This window comes from Coturnix japonica, chromosome 22 (assembly GCF_054131305.1).
Source record: "Coturnix japonica strain WE chromosome 22, WE-NBRP24, whole genome shotgun sequence".
NCBI lineage: Eukaryota > Metazoa > Chordata > Aves > Galliformes > Phasianidae > Coturnix > Coturnix japonica.
In genome coordinates, this window is record NC_140684.1 from 5429065 (window position 1) to 5452467 (window position 23403).

The 23403-nt window shown below is 50.5% G+C and overlaps 1 protein-coding gene across 2 annotated transcripts; it reads right to left on the reverse strand.

The window, feature by feature from the left end:
- Window positions 1-271: 271 nt before the first annotated feature.
- Window positions 272-22469, reverse strand: CPD (carboxypeptidase D). Of its 2 annotated transcripts, XM_015880951.2 has the most exons (21): window positions 20744-21490; window positions 19867-20114; window positions 14124-14266; window positions 13360-13529; window positions 12672-13039; window positions 12106-12297; window positions 11069-11236; window positions 9800-9909; window positions 9544-9646; window positions 8945-9087; window positions 8234-8403; window positions 7715-8026; window positions 6367-6562; window positions 5964-6099; window positions 5047-5196; window positions 4539-4634; window positions 4381-4445; window positions 4113-4244; window positions 3660-3845; window positions 3307-3406; window positions 272-2671 (listed from the first exon to the last, which is right to left on the reverse strand). In XM_015880951.2, the coding sequence occupies exons 1-21, from the start codon at window positions 21391-21393 to the stop codon at window positions 2445-2447; spliced, it is 4065 nt and encodes a 1354-aa protein (XP_015736437.2). In that variant the 5' UTR covers window positions 21394-21490; the 3' UTR covers window positions 272-2444. The 2 variants fall into 2 exon arrangements, 1 of the variants encoding a protein (XP_015736437.2); XR_014936508.1 differs by lacking the exons at window positions 272-2671; window positions 3307-3406 and having other exon boundaries at window positions 3744-3845; window positions 4539-4671; window positions 20744-22469.
- Between the last annotated feature and the right edge of the window lie 934 nt (window positions 22470-23403).

Here is a 23403-nt window from a genome sequence, read left to right on the forward strand (position 1 = left end):
TAGATCAGGTTGCCCAGGGCCCCGTCCAACCTGGCCTTGAACACCTCCAAGGACGGGGCATCCACAACCTCCCTGTGCAGCCTGTTCCAGGCCCTCACCACTCTCCTAGTGAAGAACTTCCCCCTGACATCCAACCTAAATCTTCCCTCTTTTAACTTCAAACCATTTCCCCGTGTCCTACTATTGTCAGACCTTTCCAAGAGTTTACTCCCCTCCTGGATGTCCCCATCCCTGCGACCTCGGGAGGGCGAAGAACGAGAGGAGGCGGGCAGACATCAAAATAGTTTTATACAGGTTATCGGAATACAGGTAAAAAACGACCCGAGGGCCCCGAGCCGGCCCTTACCTCCCTGGGAAGGACGCTTTGAGACCCTCGTGACAACGTACAGCGAAGGCACAGTGCGCGTGGGGCGGACGCTTCCACGGACGGACAGACAGAAGGACAGCCGGGCTCCTGGGCACCGCTGCGGCACAGAGGGGGGGCACTCACACGGCTACGGAGCCGCCGGCCCCATCAGCCCCATTGACACCCCGTGTGTTGATTCCCGAGGACTTATTGCTGGGGACGGAGCTGCTGAAGTCACAGCGCAGCACCAAACCCAACGGGAGATGCGACCCCTGTGTGGGCACTGAGGGGCTCATTCACAGCACAGCAATGCAGGGCAGCACTGTGGACAATCATCTCCCTACCTCCACAGCACCTTACCACATGCTTCCTGCCCTATACCAACACCACATTAGAGGGAAGGTGGTCTTCACTGCCACCCGAGGGTCACCTTCACCCTTCCATGCAGCTTCCAAGACCTTCAGCACAGCCACAGCCCCGTGGCTCTGAGAGGCATCTACCACCCATAGGGCTCCTTGCAAGATAGGGACCAGCAGAATGGGACAGGGAATATACCACGCTGTTCCTCCAGAGCCCTCATCACACGTATGGGATCTCAGGAGCAGCCCTTCCTGGCCTGCTGGAGGCAGATCAGCTCAGGGTATGCTGGATATCCAAGGCAGTGAGTGCTCCTGGCACCGCAGAGTTTGGACCATTGGGAAAAATAAACAAATAAAGAACGAGCAGCAAGGAAAGAAGTGCCTACATTCTAACCCCAGACTTCTGCCCAGAAAACACGAGAACTTCAGGAATATATAAAAGCTTTGGAAATCGAATGTCTTGGGCATCCTGCCCTTCTGCTCACCCCTTCTACGCCCCACAATCTCCATGCAGCTTGAGGATACACATTGCAGCTCCTCTTTCTAATTTCTTAAGTGCTCCAGAAGAGAATCTGGCTGCTTTTCCCTGCAGCAGCCACTCAGCCCTTCCCCACGCCTTGCACTCAGGCCCCACAGCACGCTGCAGACATACAAGCAGGTGGAGCTCTTGCTACATACCTCATGGATGCTGCAGTAGCAGAACTAAGCTAGGCCAGCAGGTTAATTCGGTGCCTAGCATGACCAGAGCTTGTTTTCTAAGTGCTCTGATAACTAAGTGGTATTAAATGGACAACAGCAAAGGGTGCAGCTGCTCTTCAAAAAGTCAAGACCGAAGTCAGGCCACAGATACTCTCTCTGCTACTCCAGTAATGCTCAGTACAACCCCCAGTTGTGCTTCCAGACACTGCACTGCTGCCACGCTAACATGAGACTCCAAAAGCCAAGTCCACATAAATGAGATGCAACCAGGGATGACAGGAACAGAAATTCTCTTCCCCAGAAGCAGGAACAGCAGTTCTGCAGAGCTGACAAGCTGCTGAACTTGGTCAGAGTTCACTGAAGCTCTGACATTCGCTCCTTTCTCCAGTTCACACCAAGAATTGATGTCATCTCCCCCAGCTTTCAGGATGCCAAATCACTGCTTGGAACAAGCAACACATTAGAGGTGCTCCAAAACCACTGCAGAGCGTGGCTGAACACAGCATCTCAAGGTAGGGAAAAGCTCCAAGGGAGCAGCTGAGAAGCAAGTACAGGCTGTTTCCAAGGGCTGCTCTGCAGAACGTGGAGTTGGTGATGGATCAAGGCTTCCACCACGTACAGTAAGAAAAATGAAACCAAAACAGGTAGATACCACTTCAGAGTGTTGTGACTATGACCCCACACAGGTCTTGGGGCACTTCCCCACCATCTGCTCGTTGTGTTGAGATGCTGGGGAAGTGGTAGGAACTCTGCTGGCCGCCCTGCTAAGTTACCTTTCAGTCAGCATCATGTGAACCTCCAGACCTTGCCCTAAAAACATAAGCCATGCCCTCAACCCAAACACAGCCTCTAACACCCACTGATTTGCATGTACATAGGAACAGAGCAAACAGCAGAAGGAAGTCAGGAGCTGCCACCCAAACATCTCTGGAGGACACAGTCCTGCAAGTTAATGTTTCAAAACTGATCCAGAGGGATCACCCCTCCCTCCCACTGGGGCTAGTCAGTCCATGGGAACTTCCTTTCCTGTCAGGGAGGTGTCAGTGTTTGCTGGAGTATAATGTTTCTTCTTCAGTGTCTGTTTCATCCTGGAATTCATGGCTCAAGAGGGACTTCTTGGAGCCAGTGGACATCATGCGGATTTCATCTTCATAATCATCATGGTGCTGCCGCAGGCGGTGGAAGCCATCCTTGTGTCTGTTGGACTTAATTGAGCAGACACACCAGATGATACAGGCAGTGAGGATCAGAGCAGACATACTTGCACCTGTCAGAGAGAAGATACTCAATTTAATTCCATGTTCCCCACCTCAGAAGCTTCTGTGTTTCCCAGAATCAGTCTCCTCTTACACAATCACAGCCACTTTTCCTCACTTCTGTGCCATAGGAAGAAGGAGCTCCATCACAGTAGAGAAGCACTAACTTTATTTTCTGGGCTAGCAATGTAAGATAGCATCACTGAGCAACTCTGCCGACCACTGGAAATAAATCCCAGCCTCCCCAGCTGCAGCCACAGCTACAAAAATAAATTCCTTAGTGCTTACCCATTACCAGGCCACTCAAAGAGACCTTGGGGAAGATGTAAGATCTGCTGGGTCCCAGCTCTATGCACAACCAGATTCTCCCCCTTCTAGCCATCTCCAGGTCCATTCAGGACCTTTCAGATCCCTGCAACATTCTCAACTTCCTCTCTCCCTCTTATCTGCTAGGCCAGCATCACTAGAGCCAAGTGCTGTTGGACCAGTCTGCAGGGCCAAGCGTGTGTTTAGAAGGGAAAAGCAGGAGGAAATGACTCAATGCTGCAGGCTACTTTTCCAGCTCAGAAAAAAGAAAATGGTTCCCGTCAGGATGAACCAGCACAGAAAATAAGGCTGAAAGCTTTGAATGAAGCTACCACTTTACCTGCAACCGTTACAACCAGCTCCCGTGGCAGACCAAATATCTTGTTTTCCATGTCAAATACAATGAACACAGAGCTGGGTGCATCATGGCGTACCAAGACCTATGGAAAGATGCAAGAGCTCAGTCTGCCTCAATGTTTACACAAAGACCAAGAAGACACCAAAGATAAATGAAGTGTAGGGAAAAAACTCTGCCATGTTCAGAAATACTTCTCCATTATAACAAGGCAGAAGACAACTAATGTAGCTACAAGCTAAACACAGCCAACAAGGTACAGCCAAGTAAGAGAAGTTAGGGATGGATGCCTTCATATGAAAGCAAGGGAGGAAAACTCCCAACAGAAATTCACATACCTGCATATGCTTCTGTTGGTACCCATCAGCTATAGCATTGATGTTGTGCAAACCAGGAGCCAACAGCACATGGAAATAGCCACCTTCCTTAGTACAAACCCTCAAACCTTCATTAAGAACAATGACAGCTTTAGAAATTGCCTTGCCGCTCTTGTCTTGGACAAAACCATGGACTCCTTTGTGAACCTGAAACAAAACAAAGCATTTCAAATGTCTCAGGTTCAAGTCCAGGTGTAAGGCACATTTTTAAGTAAAACAAGACCTAGGCCTCCCCTTAAAATACACCGTGTTCTTCAGCAACCTTAACCATCACCCCACCATGACACCCCCCTTCTCCCTTAAGAAATAAGATCGTGTAATACAGCAAGGGTTGCTCAGCCCAATAGAAAGTAATGCATCCATCCCACCACCTTCACTCCCAGCAAGGATTTCTCCCCTCAGACCATTGCTCACCTCCACGAGCATGCTAAGGAGAGACCTCCTGTGTTCTGCCCACAGGCCAGGGAGCTGCCCTGCACTAGGGAAGTAACAGCAGCTGGTATAAACAGTGATCTCAGGACAGTGACCAAATGTAACGCTGAAATCCTGAAACAAAACCGACACAGTTACAAGAGGCAGCACTTAAAAGGCTTCCCAGAATGCAGCTGAAGATGGTTGAGGTTTTGCCCAAATTTAAAGACATATCTGCAAGGAAGGAAAGCATTGTGATGAGATGAAGTACCTTCATACTTCCCAGGTGGCTGTGCCATTCAGAGCCACGGATCACACCCCCAGGAATATTCTCATCTGTGAGAGTAAGAACACAGCAATCAGACTGATCTGCTCCTGGCAGAACCCAGCACAAGTGGTCAGGAAGATAAAGGATTGAACCAAACCTACCGGACTTATTTGGACAGCCTGGCTGGCCTAAATGCATCGACGGATGGTTGTTTGCATATACAGATGCCAAATGCTTCAGCGTTTCTTTGTTCTCCACTACAAACAGAAAGGTGAGACACTGGGAGTGCAGCTCCTATCAAATGGGGGAAGAGATTCTTATTCTAACCCCATGATCCTATATAAAACAATCACACGTTGCTTCAGAGGGATTTCAGATTTCCTCTCACATCGAGAGGTGGTATCACATGCAGAGGAAAAACTGAAGTATTGTTCTGAAAACAGAAACAATAACTGTTCTGACTCCAAGCTAAATCCTGTGAGGGTGCTGAGATTTGCTTTACAGACTACCAGCAGTTCTCCAGAACCAAAGGGTTAAACCCAAAAGGAAGATATGGCACACCATCAGCACAAGAACACCAAGAAAAGGACAAGCTCTTACACCTTACAAGCTCTCAGTCATCTAACCAGAGTCTAATTGCATGGAAGACCCTGGAGGAGTCAGTCATACCTGTCTGCACTGGCTTATCATAGGGATAAGTGACAAGCAAAGATCCACCATCTAGAGCAACAGAGAGGCTGAAGTCCCGCTTTGATATCAGGTTGTCTATGATGGCTCTGGTCTCAGGCTCTCGTGTTCCTGAATACCTGGAGAAATTGCCTGTAAACGAGAACAACAAATGGGAAGAAGAATTGATTATAGCTCTGCTATTTGAGAGGCTTGCAGAAATACATTTCTTCTTTATGGCTGAAATTATCTGACTGAAAATACATTTGCTAGATCTCAGCAGATTGCTTCTGAAAGATTAAGTAAAGCACCTCATCCACACTGCTCATGGGTGGAATCCACCTGCAAAGCTTAACAAATGTGACACAGCACTGTTTTCCCAATCTATTTACTTTCATGATGCAGAGGGTGTTTCATGTGTGTTTGCTTTCTTCATTGTCCCTGAACTGACTCCTAAGAAAGCACTTGGGATGACTCCAGCCAAAGGTGGCCAGAGAGAAAACTTCCTGTCCAGGAAAGGTGGGCACAGCACTGGTACAGAGCTCTGGAAATACCAGGCTGTTAAAAGCATGAAAAAAGGAAACTGTTTCCAAGGAGCAAGAATAGAAACGTAGAACTGAAAGAAATCAATTAACAGGAAAAAATACTGTCTGATCTCTGTACTGTTCCTAAAGAGCTCTGCTTTGTCTTCTCTCTTCCATATAAACGTCTGCGAATTACAGTCTCTAAGGGGAATTCAAGCTCTGGACGCTTCCCAGCAGCTGTGCTACCTCAGCTCTGAGGCAGGAGCACTGCCACCTTTACAGGAAAACCCCACAATCAGAGACTACATCCAACCTCAGGGAGGCCAACAGGAGACCTCTACTGCAGCCTGCATTTCTACGGGACACCACATGTCAGTTTGCATCAATTAGCTTTACTTGTGAAGTCTGTGTCCAGATCTTTGCCGTGGGCGTTAGTCCGGCCTATCGTGGAGGTGCAGCCCCTCTCCTGTGCTATCTCCCGTCCGTCTGGGTTCAGGGATGGCACAATCACAATCCGTGTTCGATCAATCAGCTGAATAAAGCAGGAAGGAAACAACACATCAGTACAATTAATAAGGTTTGTTCTCTGTACATCTCCTTTGCCTCAATCTTTTCCTAGGAATGGCTGCTTCCGTTGATTTCATGAGTCACAGGTTTCCACCAGCCCCACAGATCTCCTAACATCCCCCCTGTGTGTGTTGGACCCACATGCCAGAACAAGACAAGTTCTGACGAGTGCTGCCTTCTCAGGATACAACTGGAGGCCTCCAAGACGGTCCCTTGCAGCAGAGCTCCTCACCTTTGTAACAGCAGCATTCTTCTTGTAGTTCATGCAAAGAAATTCTGCCAGTGTCAGGAGCAGCTCGGTACCAACAGGAGCGTTCCCATGAATCCCAGCAACAAAGCGGATCTTGGGCTCCTCAGGCTCAGACTTGTTGGGCTTGTTGGAGATTTCAAGGGACCAAATCTGACGGAACTCAACGCTCTGACCCAGGCTGCCGAGAGAGAAGAAAGCAGAGCGTCAGCTCAGGAACAGAGCTTGGCTTTATGGAGAAACCCCGGTGTGGAAGGGAATGCTGCCTCCTTCCACAAGCAGGCTACTGAGACACTCAGCTACATCACAAACATCCAGGTAGAGATGTATAGAACACTCCATGCATCTCCATATAGCCTATAACACCACAGTAAGCATGGAAGGAACAGCTAAATGCCTCCATGTTCCCAAGTGGGTTTGTGTTTGTTTTGGACTTTTTTCTCCTCTCTAGTCAGTGCAGGATACATCCAGAGATCAAACTTAATCCATAAAGCACCAGTTCAGAGGACAAAAGCAGGCCTATTTTCAGCAGCACAGAACTTGTTGCTACAGTCGTGCCATTAAGTTAGCAAACTGAATGCAAGCAAAGCAGGGAACACAATCAGGGCTGATGCAACTGGGAGGACAATAGAGGCTACAGTTCAGAACAGCAGCCTTGGCACCAGCACGGGCAGCATATGAGCATGTTGTGCCTGGTGACAACAAGCAACCAGGGCCCTGGGACAAAGAGGCTGGATTTGTGCCTTCTGAAGTTGACAGAGGGTAATAGCTACAGGTCAGAGGGGAGAGCAGGGGACTACAAGGCAGCTCCTGCAGGAAGACAGAAACCTTGGCTCAGGTCATTACCTCAAACACATCTCACAGCATTCAATTAAAATCTGAAGGCAGATAATTGAAAAAATGCCATCAGATTTATGATCCTCATGGGTCCCTTCCAATCCAGAATACTCTACATTTCTAAGATTCCTAAGCCATATTTATCCACTTCTACAGCTGTAAGACAGGATTTGGAAAAATAGATGGAACAGAGTGTGTGAAATAAATGTCTGCAGAAACCTGGTATCTCAGTGCTGGGAATATCAGTGCAAGGCACCCAGGGCAGCTGACTGCACCCCAGGTTGTCAGTAAAATGAGGTCTCAGGAAAAAGCACATGGATGTGTCTGTGGGTACCTGCAGCCAATGTTCTGCCACTATGCCCTGATATCTGGGGCTCCTCTGAACTCAGGCACCACAGGAAAGGACAGGAACAAGCTCCCCCCATCTCTGTATCACATTCACAGCTCATCATTGCACTACATGGAAAAGCTGAGCATTGCTGCTTTGAGTTTTCACCTGGACAGATTGGTGATGTGCGGGTAGTTCAGATAGAGGCCTCGGAGGAACTCGGAGAGGTCCTTGTAGGGGCGGTATCGATAAGGAGAGACTTTCCCTGAAGAGGAAAGCAGGAGGCGTTCCACGCCATTCTCAGCAGAGAGATCCTTGATCAGAGTCTCAAACTCCTTCTCATTGGGGTCGCTGGTGTCTGGGGTATTCAGGACTGGCGCCTTCCCCTCCTCCACTTTGGCATCTGTCCGTTTAAGAGTGAAGTTGACCTGCACTGCACCTTCATTGTCAACTGTCACCGTCTTAGTGACAGGATTGTATCTGCCCGGGGAAGAGAAGGGACAAGGAGATGTCAGTGGTTTAGGCCTGACATCTGAGCCACCCCCCTCCTGCCCAGACACTCAGCACAGGACTGCTGCTGCTCTCCAGCCAAAGGAAGCTAGAAGCACAAATACAAACAGCAAAAACTCTTCAAAAGGGACCATGGCGATTGTGCAGCTCCTATCTCATGTGCCACGACTCGCTCACCCTCGTGCAGATGCTGTGATTTTGTACGTCCCCTGCACCAAGAGGCGCCAATAGTCTCCATCCTTGTAGGTGGTCACTGGGTGGTTGATCTCAGCGACGCTGATGGTGGCATTGAGAATGCCCCTTCCATCCATGGCATCCAGCACGAAGCCCCAGACCCCACGGTGAACCTGGCACAGACACAGAGAGCCCCACTCAGAGCAGGCCCTCCAACATACAGCACTGTGAGAGTGCTGACATGCAGAGCTGCCAGATCCCAGCGCACCTGGAGGAGCAACACGTCCCAAAAGGGCTCAGGCGAAGCTGGTGTGGACAAAGATCACATGAGTACAACGAATGGGCAATTGTTTGGTTCATGATGCCATGACGGTACGCTCTGCCCCACACCTTTGTTTGCATGCCCCAGCTGCACTGTGCTGCCAGCACCAACAAGACAGATGGAAACAGCACAGAAGGGACACTCTAGCCAAGGGAAAACAGAGCTATTGGGAAATGAAATGCCCCCACCTGCACCACCTGGCTGCTGTTTCCATACAGATTTTTGGCACAATAAGGATGGGAAAAGGGGAAATCAATGCATGTTTGGGTGGGAACGATTGCTGTGAAGCAGGGACCTGGACCAGCCAGGAGGCAACACTCACTGCAGTGTGTGGATCAGTCTGTTTCTTCCAGAGGCAGCTCTCACCATCTTTTGGGGTCAAAATGTCTCACCTGTTTCATGAACTGCAGGAGGGACCTGCGGTTCTGCTCCCAGTACTTTGGCAGCTCCTCTGCATTTGGGTATTTCACACAGCCCAACTCAATGGTCACTTCAAAGCAGTTTGTATTTAAATAATTCCAGTCTTGCATCCCACCTACAATAGGAACGTAAAAGAAGCTTTGACATGACCTGAAGGATGCTGTAACATTGCTCAAAGGAAAAAGAATCATAAAAAAAAAAAAAATCAGGTACTAGAGAATGATTAAATACTAACTACTACATGCGATTAATACCAAAGTGAAAAGGCTTTTAACATGGGGAAAGACTCAAGTTTCAGAGGGATGTCAACACTGCAGACAAATAACCACCCTCCTTGTAAATGCCTATCATGTCCATGTACTGCTGGTAACCAGAAACACCGCACCATAAATTCCTCCCCTCCGGAATGGCTTAAGCTGGGTACATTACTGGAAAGGTTACAAAAGAAACCCAAGTCCCAGTAAGCTCTGTTGAGAAATGCAAAGTCTGTGATTGATCAGACTAAATTCTTTAAGCTGCACACGTGTTAACTTGGAAAGAAACACCTCAAGAGACTTCAGGATGACTTTACCTGGAACATTGTACCACTGGGCCCCATTTGTGATGCCATGTGGGAAGTACTCATTGGGGTACATGTCCTTACATGGGCTTCCCTGATACATCTTCTTATTCTCCTGAAAAAGAAGATGCAACATATGAAGCTGAGTCTGCTCTCTGTAGCCACTGGCACTTTTGTTCTAACAGACCGACTCCTCTACCACTCAGAGGGCTCAGGACAGCATCACGAACTATCCTGGAAGATGGGATTTCCCATTTTAGTGCTTTACCTTGGAGTAAGAAAGTGCCAGCTGCTGAAACACAGCATCATCAGGGGATTTGCTGTATATGGCCATTCCTTGTTCATCGTCATCATAGGGGTAATTAACCACCAGAGATCCTGCAGGGGAAATGAGATTTGACTCAGACTTGCACACTTGCAATGGAGTCTTCAGCTTAACAGAAGCAGCTTTTCTTTTTCTTTGGAGAGTTTCAGGTCCAAGCTCTCAACACTTGGCTACAAATGCAGCATTATGCACAGTGAACAGAAGAGATGACAAAAGTACAGGAAAAGATGAGACAGCATCCAACAAGGAAGGCAAACCCTAACCACAACACGTCAAAGCCATGCCCTTACGTTCAGGAGGGATGGGCACAGCCTGCTAACAATCACTTTCCCAAAGGAGTGAACACAAAGGATATTTCCTAAAGCACTCCCAGTGCCTCTGGCCCAATTGCTGCAGCTTGTCAGCCTTCAGCAAGGACAGGCAGACTATGACAGCTCTGGCTGGCTAAGACTTTCCCTAGGCAGGCTGTGCTCAGGGCACTGTGGGACTGAGACAGCACTGCTGCTGGAGAACAGCCAGCTCCCTCTCACCAACACACTGTAATTCTGCATTACAGTGTTAAACATGTTAGCACAGAGCAACACCTGCAAGTCACCACAGCTCCAAGCCAACAGACAAAGCGTCTAGGGAATAAACTGTAATACCAAGACTTAATTTAGATCACTCTAAAAATATAATCAAATCACAGCAAATTTCATCATACTGCTGCGCAATTCGAGGCAGGAAACCCTCAGGATTACATTGTTCTTCCCTCAATTTATAAATACTATTAAGCCTCCAACAGCCACAGCACTGCCATATTCGGCACTGCCATGTTCATAGAACCAGCCACTGAGCTGACAGGGGAGTCCACCCCAACCGCCCCATCTCTTCACAGACAACACGCCAGCTGCTGCCCCGTGCAAGTGCTCCCTTTAGAAAGTGGCTGCGCTCCCCCCAGCAGCCTCTTCAACTGCCTACAGGTGTTCTTGGGGACATGGCTTTCAGCTTCTGATCCACCTTCCAGCAGCACAAACTCCAACCAACTAACAGTAGATTTGATTTCCCCTTTTTCTACAGACGCCATCCCCAGTACAGGAACCTGGCTGCTTTTGCTCCTGCTGTTTCAGAGCAGAACTCCTCAGTCCATGCCACGAACACAGCAGAGACATTCCTGCATTCTCCATCCTCAAACCTCAGTGGTGAGGAAGGAGCCTGGTGTAGCTGACGTACCTCCATGCAGGTTTGCTGAAAGCACGAACGGGTAAGTCTTCAGCCAACTCATGACAGCCAGAGTTTCAGGCTGTGGAGGGTCTGCCACCTGGAAGAACTGATCTGGGAAGTTCCGGTTCAGGTCGTAGTTGTTGCTGTTGTTTCTGCCAACAGTTCCTCCTCTATCTCCTGAAAATTAAACACAGGTTCAGGTTTGAACCATATGCAGTTTCCCATTTGTGGAGGCTGCATCCTCCTACTGAAGAGCTTCACACTACTGATTAGTGGGAAACAGCAGGAAACACAACAGTGCTGGCTCCCTGCACCCCACAGTGATGGGACGTCCACCTTCCTCCAGTAGGAGTGCATAAAGGTGCCTGGGGGCCCTATCAGTGCCAGTCAGGCCTCAGCTGGCAGAAGGACACTGAACCACAAACAATCCCAGCAGCTGCTGTCATGACCACAGAACTTCAGACCTTCTCAAACCAGCTGGACAAGTTCTGTGTTAAACAAGCAGAGCTCTATACTTCCAGAAAACTGTTCTGGACAAGCTTTGTTGGGCCAATCTGCAAAAGCCACGCAGTTTGAAGGACTTCCTTGAATATTTTTGCCAATTTCAACACCACAATAAAAGCCTACGTTACCCTTGGACTAGTGCTCTGCAGACTGCCTGGCTCCCACATCATATGTTAGTAAGAGCACGGACCAAAGCATAGCAAGTATGAGCTGTGTAAAAGGAATGTCTCTTTTTGTTTTTAAATAAGCCTTGGGATAGCCGCAAACCATAAGGGGACCCAAACAGGGGCAGCATATGTAACGCTGCCAAAGCATAAGAGCTCTTTCCAACCACTTCAGGCATCAGTCAGCCGCCCACTTCCTGCAGTGGTTGGTCCACCCACTCATCCCACCACATACACCAAGTCCCTTCCCATCCCCCCTGTGCCGACAGCACTTCAGCTCCAGCAGAACGCTTCTACACTTCCCAGAGGTACGACAAACCCCAGGTCTTGTTCTCAGAGCTAGAAATCCCACAGGGGTTTCAGCACATGCAGCATTACCTTCCTGGGACTTCTCATAGCCATCTGGGTTCATGGATGGCATGATGTGGATCCGTGTGCTCCGGACCAAGTCAGTCACTTCAGGATCTGTGCCGAAGTTCTTGCAGAGGTACTCGATGAGGTTCAGTAGCAGCTCTCGCCCCACAACTTCATTCCCGTGCATGTTACCAATATACTTGAACTCTGGTTCACCTGCAGACACACAGCCACACCAAAGAGATAATTATGGCCGTTATGTTAAAGCTTGGAGACATCTCACCAGCACTGCACTCATTTACCTAATACATATCCTTCTGTTCTCACTACACCAAGAGGATGAATATTAGTACAAGAAGAGTGCTTGGTCTTTCTGTCCCCAGAGTCTCACTCACTCAGCTAAGTTTCCCTAAGAATGCTCTTTAACTCACCCAAGAGCCATCCACTGCACCCGGTCTTTCTAAAGAGGAGCTCAGTCTCTCTTCAGATCCCAGCTCTACATTTCCTTTCTGCTCTGCCCATAGTCTCCCAAAGCTAAGGGTCTATCTCTTGTATTGGTGTTTTTTGCTAGAAAGAATCTCTCACATCACCTGCTTCATGGACACCAGGGTTGTCTGAGATCTCCATCACATACAGCTCCCGCAGCTCCACGGACTTGCCCGCGGAGTACAGCCGGGTGATGTTGGGGTACTCGTTGGCATATCGCCGCAGAAAGATCTCCATGTCCGAGAAGTGGTGGTGGCGGAAATCCACAGGTTGGATGGGCTTATGGAGAGAGGTTGGGCTCGGGGCTTCAGCCTGCACCACAGTGGAAGCAATGGTGGAAGTGGGAGCGGGTGTTGCTGTGAGCTGTGTGAGGTTGGGAGCTGGTGCCATCACAACTGGTTGCAAGAAGAAATCCACTTCTGTTGCATCTCCCTCCTTCACTTCAATGTTTTCTCTGGTCAGTGGTGTGTAACTGTAAGAAAAAAACCCAAAAAGATCACCCCAGATGTGAGGGAAACTCTTACTGGGATGACCTACAGCTCTTCCTCCTTTTGCCCGTAAGTAAGATGCAGGTCGATACAAGGCACATGAAGGGAGCAGAAGTGATGTGCACTCAGCAGCTCCCCACCTCAGTAGGGCAGGGGGTGAACAAACACAGCTGCAGCTCTAATCCATTGCAGGAGGCCTTTCCTGCTGCAGCTTCCAGCCAAGCCCCTTAAATACACAAGATGCTCAAGGGGAAGAAATCAAGTAAAGTAACACAAGCAGTAGGCAGCACCACGGAGGCATTACCCCGTCAAAACGGCGGTCACGTTGTAGGTCCCAGGCACCAGCAGCCGGTGGTAGTCACCGTATTTGCCCGCTGTGATGTTATGAGCAATGCCAGCAACAACAATGGTCGTGTTCTCCAAACCAGCCTTGGTGACTGCATCCCTGACAAAACCTTTCACTCCAATGTGGACCTGGAGGAAAACAACAGAAAGCTCTGACTGAAGATAGGTAACAGCAGGGCAACAGTGTCCTCGTCAACAATACCACCCCCTCCTGTCCCCAGATGCACAGAGCAGGACAGCTGCCAAAGACAAACAAGGGCCCATGGTTCAGACAGTGCTTGGACTGGGAGCAAGGACAGGAAATTCAGCATGCACTGCAGCAGCTTCTCAAAACTGATCCTTCCCTGCTAATCCTCCCATTCATCAACATGGGCACGCAATATAATGAACACAGCAGGGTTACAGGCCATATCAAGGGATAGAACACAGCTACCCCCCTCCTCAGGCTAAACTGTCTCCTACTCAGCCCACATGCGGGTAGTGAGATCTGCAACTCACAGTCTTTCTGTGTAACACTGTATGACACCATCACCGAGGATGTGGGAACTGTGGCAGAACCACAGACACACAGGAGCTTTGTAGTCCCCAACCTCTGGGCAGCATCTGCAGCAGATGTGTTACCACATGCAGCCCATGAGAGCAGCCGATGCAGTGCTCCCAGCCCACCAGGGGCACAAGGGTTTCTCAGGTGCTGTCCCCACACCCCACATCAGCTCACACTACCTTCTCTATGAAAGAAAGGAGGGATTCACGGTTGTTCTCCCACTCCATCTTGAGCTCAGAGGTCATTGGGTATTTGCAGCAGGACAGCTCCAGTGTGATCTCAAAGCAGTCGGCCCACACGTAGTTGTAATCCTGCATCCCACCTGAGGAAACAAGGCAGAGGTGTGTCATGAGAGCAATACACAGACATCCCTCCACAGGATACACGCTCCTCTCTGTCCTTCAGCCCCCTGTGGCACTCACCAGGACACTGCCACAGCCCCAGGGAGAGAACCTCAGCAGGAAAGTCAGATGGGATCACTGTGAAAGCCTCTGCTGGGGCACACAGAGTTCTCTCCTCCCAGTAAGGAGCACACTGGGTGTTCAGCTGCAGGCAGACCCTTTGGCCTTGCTGCTCTGTCAGCTGAACTCACAGCACCTGGCAATACCTCTGGGAAGCTGTCTGCCAGACGATACAGAGCCCAGACAGCACGGCAGGCACACAGAGCTGGAATGCTGCTGCTGCAGTCCTTCACTGAGTGCTGCAAGACAGCCTCAGACTCATAAGACCTGCCTGCAGGAGAAGCTGTTTCACCCTTGACACAAAAAAATGCACCAGAATGCCAACCTGGGGAAGTTCAACAGCTTGGTGTGAAACCAACCAGCCCACAAAGCACCGGAACACAGGAGCACAGGAGAGCTGTTTCCCAGTATTAAGGTTATCTGTTCGTTCCTTCCTTTCAGAGAAACCACAGGCACTGCTGTGAGTGAAAAAAGGTCACCTTGTTCTACCAAGCACCCTGATCCCATTTACTGAAGTTAAGATCAACCTTCAACGTGCAAATCTGTTTCTTAAACAGGAACAAATGATGTACCAGTGGGACTTGAGGCTGCTGGGTATTATCGCATGGTCCAGAGCCCAGGGCTGCTAACACAATGCTCTGAACACTCATTGGGAGCTTTCAACAGTAAGTAAGACCCCCAAACACCACAAGCCTGTCAAACAGCAGGATGCCAGCAGGTAAGTCTAAGAAATACGTGCTGGACAACTAACTGGCTGGAAAGGATGGGCAGATAATGCTGTAAACACACACCCTGGCATTGGCAGAGGTTATGAAAAGGCCTGGAACGGTATCAGCAGCACTCCCCCAAGCACAGCAGTCCTCCAGTGAACATAGCAGCCATGAGCACGCACTGTCCAACACAGGGACTGCTGTCCTGAATCGAAGAGCTCCTTGGCAGCCTGGTGAAACAGATGGACTGACAACACAGAGCTCTGGGAAGACAGGAGGGATGGGGCTGGATCAGAGATGTCCCAGTTCTCCCTGGTTCTTCTGGGAGCCTGCTACCAAGGGAACAGGCAGCTCTCATACCAAATCAAATGGCACTTCCCACTAGACAGAGAGCACCGCAGCTTGTGCAAGGGCTGAGATTAAAACAGAAAAGAGGCTTTTCTGACCAAAAAAAAAGTGTTTGAAGACCTAAAAACAACCCCACCTGCAAATCTCAGCTCAGGAGGTCAGAGGTGTCAGGCCTGTGACTCTGGTTTTACACAGCTCCTGTTACCAGGCTCAGAAAAGCAGCCCACAGCAGGCTGTAAACTCTATGCATAGCAGAACGATTTGCCAGCCTGGAACCATCTGTTCATAGCGGGATACTAATGCATTTGAAAACATCCATACGTAAACCAGAGCCATTACGAAGCATATTTAGTGCTTCATCTGCCATTCAAGTAGATTTAAGACAGATGCTCACCCATAATAGAGTAGTAACGGACTAAATTAGAGCGTGGTACATCGATTTTGGTGAGAGTCTCTTCAAGAAATAGTTCACTGCATGCTTGAAAATATGGATGTTATGTGCTGCATATATTTGACTTTCTCACAGACCCACTGCAGAGCAGGAGAGCTATTTTTACAGCATATGGAATCACATATTTTTCCATATAATATCTGCACAGCCTCTTGGGGGTAGGCAGGAAATCTGTAGGTGTACAGACCTGTACCAGAACAGCTGGAGCTGACCCCTTGCTTTCCAACACAGATGCAGCCCTGCCCAGCAGAATCCTCCCCCTGCTGTCCCACCCCCTCTGTATTAGGCAGCAGGCTCAGACCTCTCGTAGCACAGGAACCCTGCAGCATGTTTCTGCTCTCTGCCAAGCTCCACACCAGGCAGGCAGGCGGCAGAATGCAGCACTCGAGTCATGCCCGGAGCTCCCGACACCATAAATACACTGGATGCCAGAGAAGCCTTTCAGGCCAGTCTGGAAAGACTCAATTTTCAAAGTGCATAAAGAAGAAAGCTCTCCAATTCCAGCTCTCAGTAGAGCAGACACTAAGAGATGGAGACCTGCAGCTCAGTCACAGAAGAGAAAGGCTCCTATCTGCTCTGCAAGGAGAGCAGATGGCACAAGGCAAGCTAGAGACGTGATTAAATACACTGCACAAGTTGCTTCCTCTGCGGACAGGGCTGATTGCTTCACAGTGTGAGACCAGCAACAGCCCCAAAAAGGCAGGGGAATGTTCTGGTCCATTAGTCTGCAGTCATTAAAACTCAGAGGAGGTGAGGTTTCCAACCCAGAGCAGCACACCCTGCAGCCTTCCAAGGCCCCAGGGAGCAGAGCAGCAACTTGCCATGCAATGCACTGACCAGTGGTTCATGTTACATGTGAAAAGAGGCATTAGAACCTCGAACAACCAAGCCAACAGTTTTCTCAAGGAAAAAATAAAGATTCACATTAAAGAAATGTACATAAACACGATGGCAGCTCACTGCATAACCCAGGAAGCCCTGGGGTGAAACCTTCTATCACAACTCACACTGCAGTTGCCTTTAGCAGAGGCCACAGCAGGGATCTCACAAGCAGCTGCTGTACTCAGGGCTCCTTTCAACTGCTCTGAGTTCGATGCTGCCACAAGCTGCTCACAATCTGACAAACACACACGTAACCCCCACCAAACCTCTCCCTGCTTCAACACCTGATAGGCACCTCCAGCACCTGCACGGCACAGACCGAAAGCAGCAAGGAAAGCAGCTTTCACAGAAAGGCTACAAATAATTTCCAATTATTTTCTTGATCTGAACTGGCCATTCAGTAGTTAAAAGCCCTAGAGGTTACAAAGGAAGGAAGACTAAGCACATGTACAGCAGAGATAGCCCGAGCAGTGCCAGACACACTTATCTATAGCAGCTGGAACGCAGCAGCCACATTGAGCTGCGTGGCAGGGAGCCATGCTCTGCTCACACTTGACCTTAAGAATTACTCGGATGGTTTGCACTTGCCACCTTGGCTTGATACACACAAGAGGTTACTGAAAACAAAGTTAATGGGGTCTGGCACCAGTGAACTGGACAAAGAATCCCACAGCAATTGGCTTTCCAGCATGTTTGATTTCACACAATAAAACGTGGTAGGAAAATTTCCACCTGTTGAAACATTTTGTTCTCAAGTCTTTGTTTTTCCTGGCTTCAGTTCACTTGGAGGCTGCAGTCCTTCCCAGCACAACCTGCTCTGCAGGCCATGAGCACTTGCCCTGCACCTCAGGCATGCCATATGCCATATGCTTCTCACCAGGGCTCAGCCCAGACAGGGAGCTCCTAAAGTGTACCAGGATTTCCCTGTCCTCTCCCATGTGCTCCAGTCACTGGTTAAAGCCTCTCGGTCTGAGTACAGCATTGTACCACTGACTGCATCCACTACTGAAAATCAGCGCTAACACCCCAAACCACAAAGCAATACTGAAACTTGACATGACTTCAAAATCTGCAGGCTGCCCCCTGCGTTATCTGTTAGCTCATCTGCACTTCCCCCCTATTCGTGGGTTATACATCAGTGTGGGATGTGCTCCAAGGGCTGCCACCACCCTCCTGATCAGCAGCCAGACAGAAGTTACGGCATGGCTGAGATGGCACAGGTGTCAGCCTAACAGCACTGCACTCTGAGCCAGCATTAGCACACGGTCTATAATCACTGCCTGCAGCCATCAGCATGGAGCCTGAGGTTGTGGCTTGTCACAGCTCAAGGGTTTGTTTCCGCAGAGGCTGAACGTTGGAGGCTATTAGGTTTATAAACCACAGTGCTGCGGTCTAGCTCACACCTTGCCATTTCCTGCATGAGGAAAGCAGGCAAACCCCAGCTTTGCTAACTTCCAAGACAAAGGCATCCTGAAATGTTCACACCTGTGCAACAGCTGCTAGCAAACCTTCTATGGGCTTGCTAGCACTGGTGGGGCATCCCCCATCCCAGCTGGAGGATGAAGTTAACGCTGTGGTGAGAAGCATTTCTTGCTCTAGTGACAGGGGAACTTGAGCCGAAAGCTCAAAGCAGCCTCCATCCAGAGCACACCCAGCCCAGTCCAGGAAGAAGCCAAAAGCCCTGGAGCTGCAGTGAAGAAACCTATTGATCTCAACGGTTGCCGATAACAACCACCATCAGAACAAGGCAGCACAGACCATCCAGGATATCCTGTTCGTCACGAGCAGATGCACGAGATTACACAAACCTTCCTTGTGCTGAACTTTCCGCTTTCCAGAGTGAACCTTGAGCCAGTAAATACCAGTGCTGTGCTGGGCAGGGTGGAGGAGAGGAGACGGCTGTTAGCAAACATGGCAGAACCACATCTTGTTTGAACACTGCACTTTATCAGAACAGTGAAATCTTCAGGAACGACCCATCCACCGCTCAGATAAGGACTTCCTCCTCCAGCACGGCGGTGATGTCATCAGGTCTAATAATGGATCACTCTCCTCGCTTCCCCAGAAACGTGGATGTCGGGTTAGCATATGATTCAACTCTGAAATCCATGTTTTGGAAAGACACCATATGTTCAGGATTCGTTGAGCTGTGAGCTATTTGGGATCCGCTATGCCTGATTTCATTGCATTCCTGCCTTCTCCCTCAGCCCCAGTGCGAAGGAAAGCAGAGCAGCCCAGACACAGCAAAGCAGTGCAACTTCTTCACATCAGTTATGCCAGACTGGTGCTCTGTCCTCACCACAGAAGACACCGTGTTGCCTGGGGAGCCCGTGGTTGTTCAACTTCCGCAGAGGGGGATGTGGAAATGCTGTAATTCTTTCTAAGGGCGCAGCCAAGATTTCTCTTCCCGCTACTCACGGAGTCCTTCCCACAAGAGCACCTCATCACACACTGACATTTAAGGCTCAGCAGCAGTGATGCACACAGGGCAGCCCACTGCATGGCCAAAGCACCCCACCTCAGGTACAGCAGCTAGGTTAGCTCACACCGTGCACTTATATCCTTCCACACCTTTACAGCTGGACACCTTTTAACCATTTACAAACTCACGAGTAAGCTTAGAGGTTGAAAAACCCTCATAGGACACTGGTGCTGGTTTCAGTTCAATGCTGCTTAGATTTTCATTTCATAAACAAAAGCTCACCTTCCTGTATCATTAAAACTTGGTAACCACCTCAAGGCCTTAACCACAGTCCCATTGCCAGATGAAGCTACTCAGGTGCAGGATAATCCTATGGCAACTAATGAGGGCAGAAGAGCCCTCCAGTGCGCTGAGATCTGTTCTTCACAAGCATCTCCCAAGCTGAGATTCACCAAGCACTTGCCAGTGCGACCATGAAGCCATTTCAATCTGCTAGAACACATCCCAAGCTAAAAACATCTCCTCACCTACCATCCTTCCCTTGGTGGCCATCACTACTGCTTCTCAGCAGGAGCAAGAAGAAATCATTTCTATACACTATTATGTGACCCAAAGAGGCAGCGAGAGTGGCTCAGCAGCACAGCTTACCTTCCACATCATACCACTGGGCACCATTGGTGATGCCCTCTGGGAAGGTCTCTCCCTCCTCGCCAGGGCAATTTGGCTTGCCAGTCCTCATTATGGGGTGATGTGACGCATAAGCTTTTGCCAAATATTTGAACACTTCATCATCGGCCGATTTACTGTAGACTCCTGTGGGCTTATGTGTGGGTGAGTCGTCGTAGGGATAGCTTGCAACCACTGAGCCACCATGCAGGTTGCCAGAGAGCAGAAACCTGGGGTTGGGAAGGAGAAAGAAAGAATTAAGGGTCATGCTGTGAATAAGAAGCCAGCAACAGCTGCCTCCAGCAGAAAAAGAACTGAAGCTCAGTATGATTTTGTTTCTAAGCAGAGGTAACACGACCAATACCTGCTTCAGACAGCACACGTGAATTGGGTTACACCCGCTATCTATTTCTTGTTGTTTTATTATTTAAGTCCAGCAGCTCTTGTTTACCCGTTCCCTCCTGTACCAGCACTATGTTGGTGCAGCAAGCCCAGCAGTGCACAAAGGGCTGCATTCTTTCTATTCCAGCCTGGTTTAAATGAAAACCTCACCTCGCTTTAGCAAAACCATTAAAATTAACGAACAGAAAGCAAAAAAAATAATTACCAAAATGACATTAAGAACATGCAAGGGTTTGTATTGCAGCTAACTCTGAACTGTAACAAACCAGGAGGGCTCCCGGACAACAGAGCTGTCTGAGCAGGACACAGCAGTCACAGGGCAGCCTGCAGGGCCTCCCAAAGCGAGTGATGACAAGGAGAGATCCTCGAACTAAACTTGAACTAATCCTTGCTCCCCAAAGCTCAAAGGGAATGGGATGAAGGTAACCCGGACCACACAGGGCCGCCCCGCACTCACTTGTTGCGCCGCATCCAGGCGATGAGGGCTCGCACTTCGGGCACGGGCTCCAGGTCGGGCTCGGAGGCTTCGAATTGGTCGGGGAAGCTGCGGTTGAGGTCCCGGCCCCGGCTGTTCTCCCGGCCGCTCGCCCCGCCGCCGCCGCAATCGCCCTCCTGGGCGTGCTCGAAGCCGTCGGGGTTGAGGCTGGGCAGCAGGTACAGGTCGGTGCTGTTCAGGAGGCGGCCGATCCTCGCGTCTCCGCCGGCCCAGCCCCGCACCAGCTCCCGGCCCAGCTGCAGCAGCAGCGGCCGCGCCAGGGGCTCGTCTCCGTGCATGTTGCCCACCAGCTTCACCTGCGGCCGCCCGGGCAGTGGCGGCCCGCCGGGCTCCTCGCCGTCCCGGGGCGCTTCCTGCCCCGCCGTCAGTCGCAGCACCCACAGCGGCCGGCCCTCCACCGACTGCCCGATGCTGAAAAGCCTCGCCAGGCCGGGGGGGGCCGAGGCCGCCAGCTCCCGCAGAGCCTCGCCCAGCTCGGCCGCGTGCAGGTACCGCAGCGCCTCGCCGGGCTCCGCCGCCTCCGCCTTCTTGATGTGGACGCCGCACACCGGGCCCAGCAGCGCCAGCAGCGGCACCAACAGCGGCACCGACACTCGCGGCCCCGGCTCCATGACACAACGCACAACCCGGCCCCGCCGCAACGCGGAGCCCCGGGCACCGGGAGGGGGCGGGCAGCGCTCCGGCCGGCACTGCGTCACGGGGGGCGGGGAGACGGGGAGGGATGGGGCGCCCACTGTTGGTGGCGGGACGGAACGGCGGGGAGACCGCAATAGGAACACAACGGGAACGGACGGGACAGGGGAGATACGCGTTGTAAGGGGTGATACACGACGGGTGGACACTGGGTTCAGCTCGGCAGAGAAAGAGCTGGGGGTCCTGATGGACGAGAGACTCAACATGAGCCAGCAGTGCGCTCTGGCAGCTCGGAAAGCAAATGGGATCCTGGGCTCCATCAGGAGAGGGGTGGTCAGCAGGGATAGGAAGGTGATTGTCCCTCTCTACTCGGCTCTTGTGAGGCCCCATCTGTTGTACCGTGTCCAGGTGTGGAGCCCTCAGTACAAGAAAGACATGGAGATTTTGGAAAGGGTCCAGAGGAGGGACAGGAAGATGATCAGGGGCTGGAGCACCTCAACTATGAGGACAGGCTGAGGGAGTTGGGTTTGTTCAGCCTGGAGAAGAGAAGGTTGCGGGGTGACCTCACTGCAGCCTTTCAATACCTGAAGGGAACCTATAACCAGGAGGGGAGTAAACTCTTGGAAAGGGCTGACAATAGCAGGACACGGGGAAATGGCTTTAAGTTAAAAGAGGGAAGATTTAGGTTGGATGTCAGGGGGAAGTTCTTCACTAGGAGAGTGGTGAGGCCCTGGAACAGGCTGCACAGGGAGGTTGTGGATGCCCCGTCCTTGGAGGTGTTCAAGGCCAGGTTGGACGGGGCCCTGGGCAACCTGATCTAGTAAAGGTGTATGTTTGGTGGCCCTGCCAGGCAGGGGGTTGGAACTACATGATCCTTGAGGTCCCTTCCAACCCGGCTCATTGTGTGATTCTGTGGGAGGGAGATGAGCAGGGAACAGGGATTATGCATCAAAGAGGTCCCTGGGAAAGCTATAAAACCTGGGTCATCGGGGGGTTTTTAAACTGGAAGGGATAAGGAACATCAATGGGGAACTCAGCAATCTCAGAGGTGCTCACAGTTACACAGGTTACATCCTCAAGTCTACAGATAAATCGCTTTGGATGTACACAGAACAACTGAGCTCATGGCCCTTGATAGCCCATTAAAGCCCAGCTGTCTGGAATTTCAACAAGCCAATTTTAAGAGCAGCATGTGGCACAGGCCTGACTCAGCCCGTTATTTCCCAGCATAAATAAAGCCTCCCCACATAAATAATGCCCCCCCACATAAATAAAGCCTCCCCGCTGCCTTGGGCCGGGCTGAGAGCTCTGCCTGCAGAGTGAGCCTGCAGGTGAGGGACTGACCTGCACTAGGCCCCCTGCTCCTCCATGGGGCTGTGGCTTTGCCCTGCAGCACCGCTGTGGTTGCAGCCCTGAGTGCGGTTTCCTCTCGATTTGTTCCTGTTCCCCAGCAGGAAGGGGCAGCCTGGTCTTTGTACATTGCTCACAGAGGGAACTAGGGATGGCAACCAAGTGGGGAAGTTCAATCTGCTGATGTTGTTTGGGAGGTCTTCACAGGATCAAAGCAGCACTTGGTTTTCCAGCAGAGCACTTCCAATGGCAATGATAGTTCCTAGGCAGACAGAAATACCTTAAGTTCAGGCTGAAAGGTACCAAAAAAGCAGCAGATCAGGGCATTACACCAGGGAACTTCCTTCACTGGCCACGGGGGAGCTTTTAAATCCAGCAAGAAACAGGCACCCAAGTTGGCATCATCCCCAGTCAATCTGGTTTCCCATAGGAAGCAAATCCCCTTGAATTCCAGCCCATCAGTGGCAGCTCGTTTCTGTCCAGAAAAACAACAACAAAGCCATGGGGACCTTGTGGATAATCTCTGCTACCACAGACTGCTGGGGCAGGAGGCTGCCTTGAAATTGCTCCCATCGAGTTGAAAATGGAGTTGAAAGTGGAGGATGCAATTGAAGGGCTGGTGTTCTTCACCCAAGTGC

Bases quoted from the DNA above. Each gene is read 5' to 3' on its own strand.
- CPD (XM_015880951.2), bottom strand. From the start codon at position 21,393: ATGGAGCCGGGGCCGCGAGTGTCGGTGCCGCTGTTGGTGCCGCTGCTG. The intron at 13,530-14,123 runs GTAGTGTGAGCT...GTTTTCCTCCAG, and splicing joins TCCTTTCTTTCATAGAGAAG to GTCCACATTGGAGTGAAAGG. The intron at 6,100-6,366 runs GTGAGGAGCTCT...TGCTTTATTCAG, and splicing joins AGAATGCTGCTGTTACAAAG to CTGATTGATCGAACACGGAT.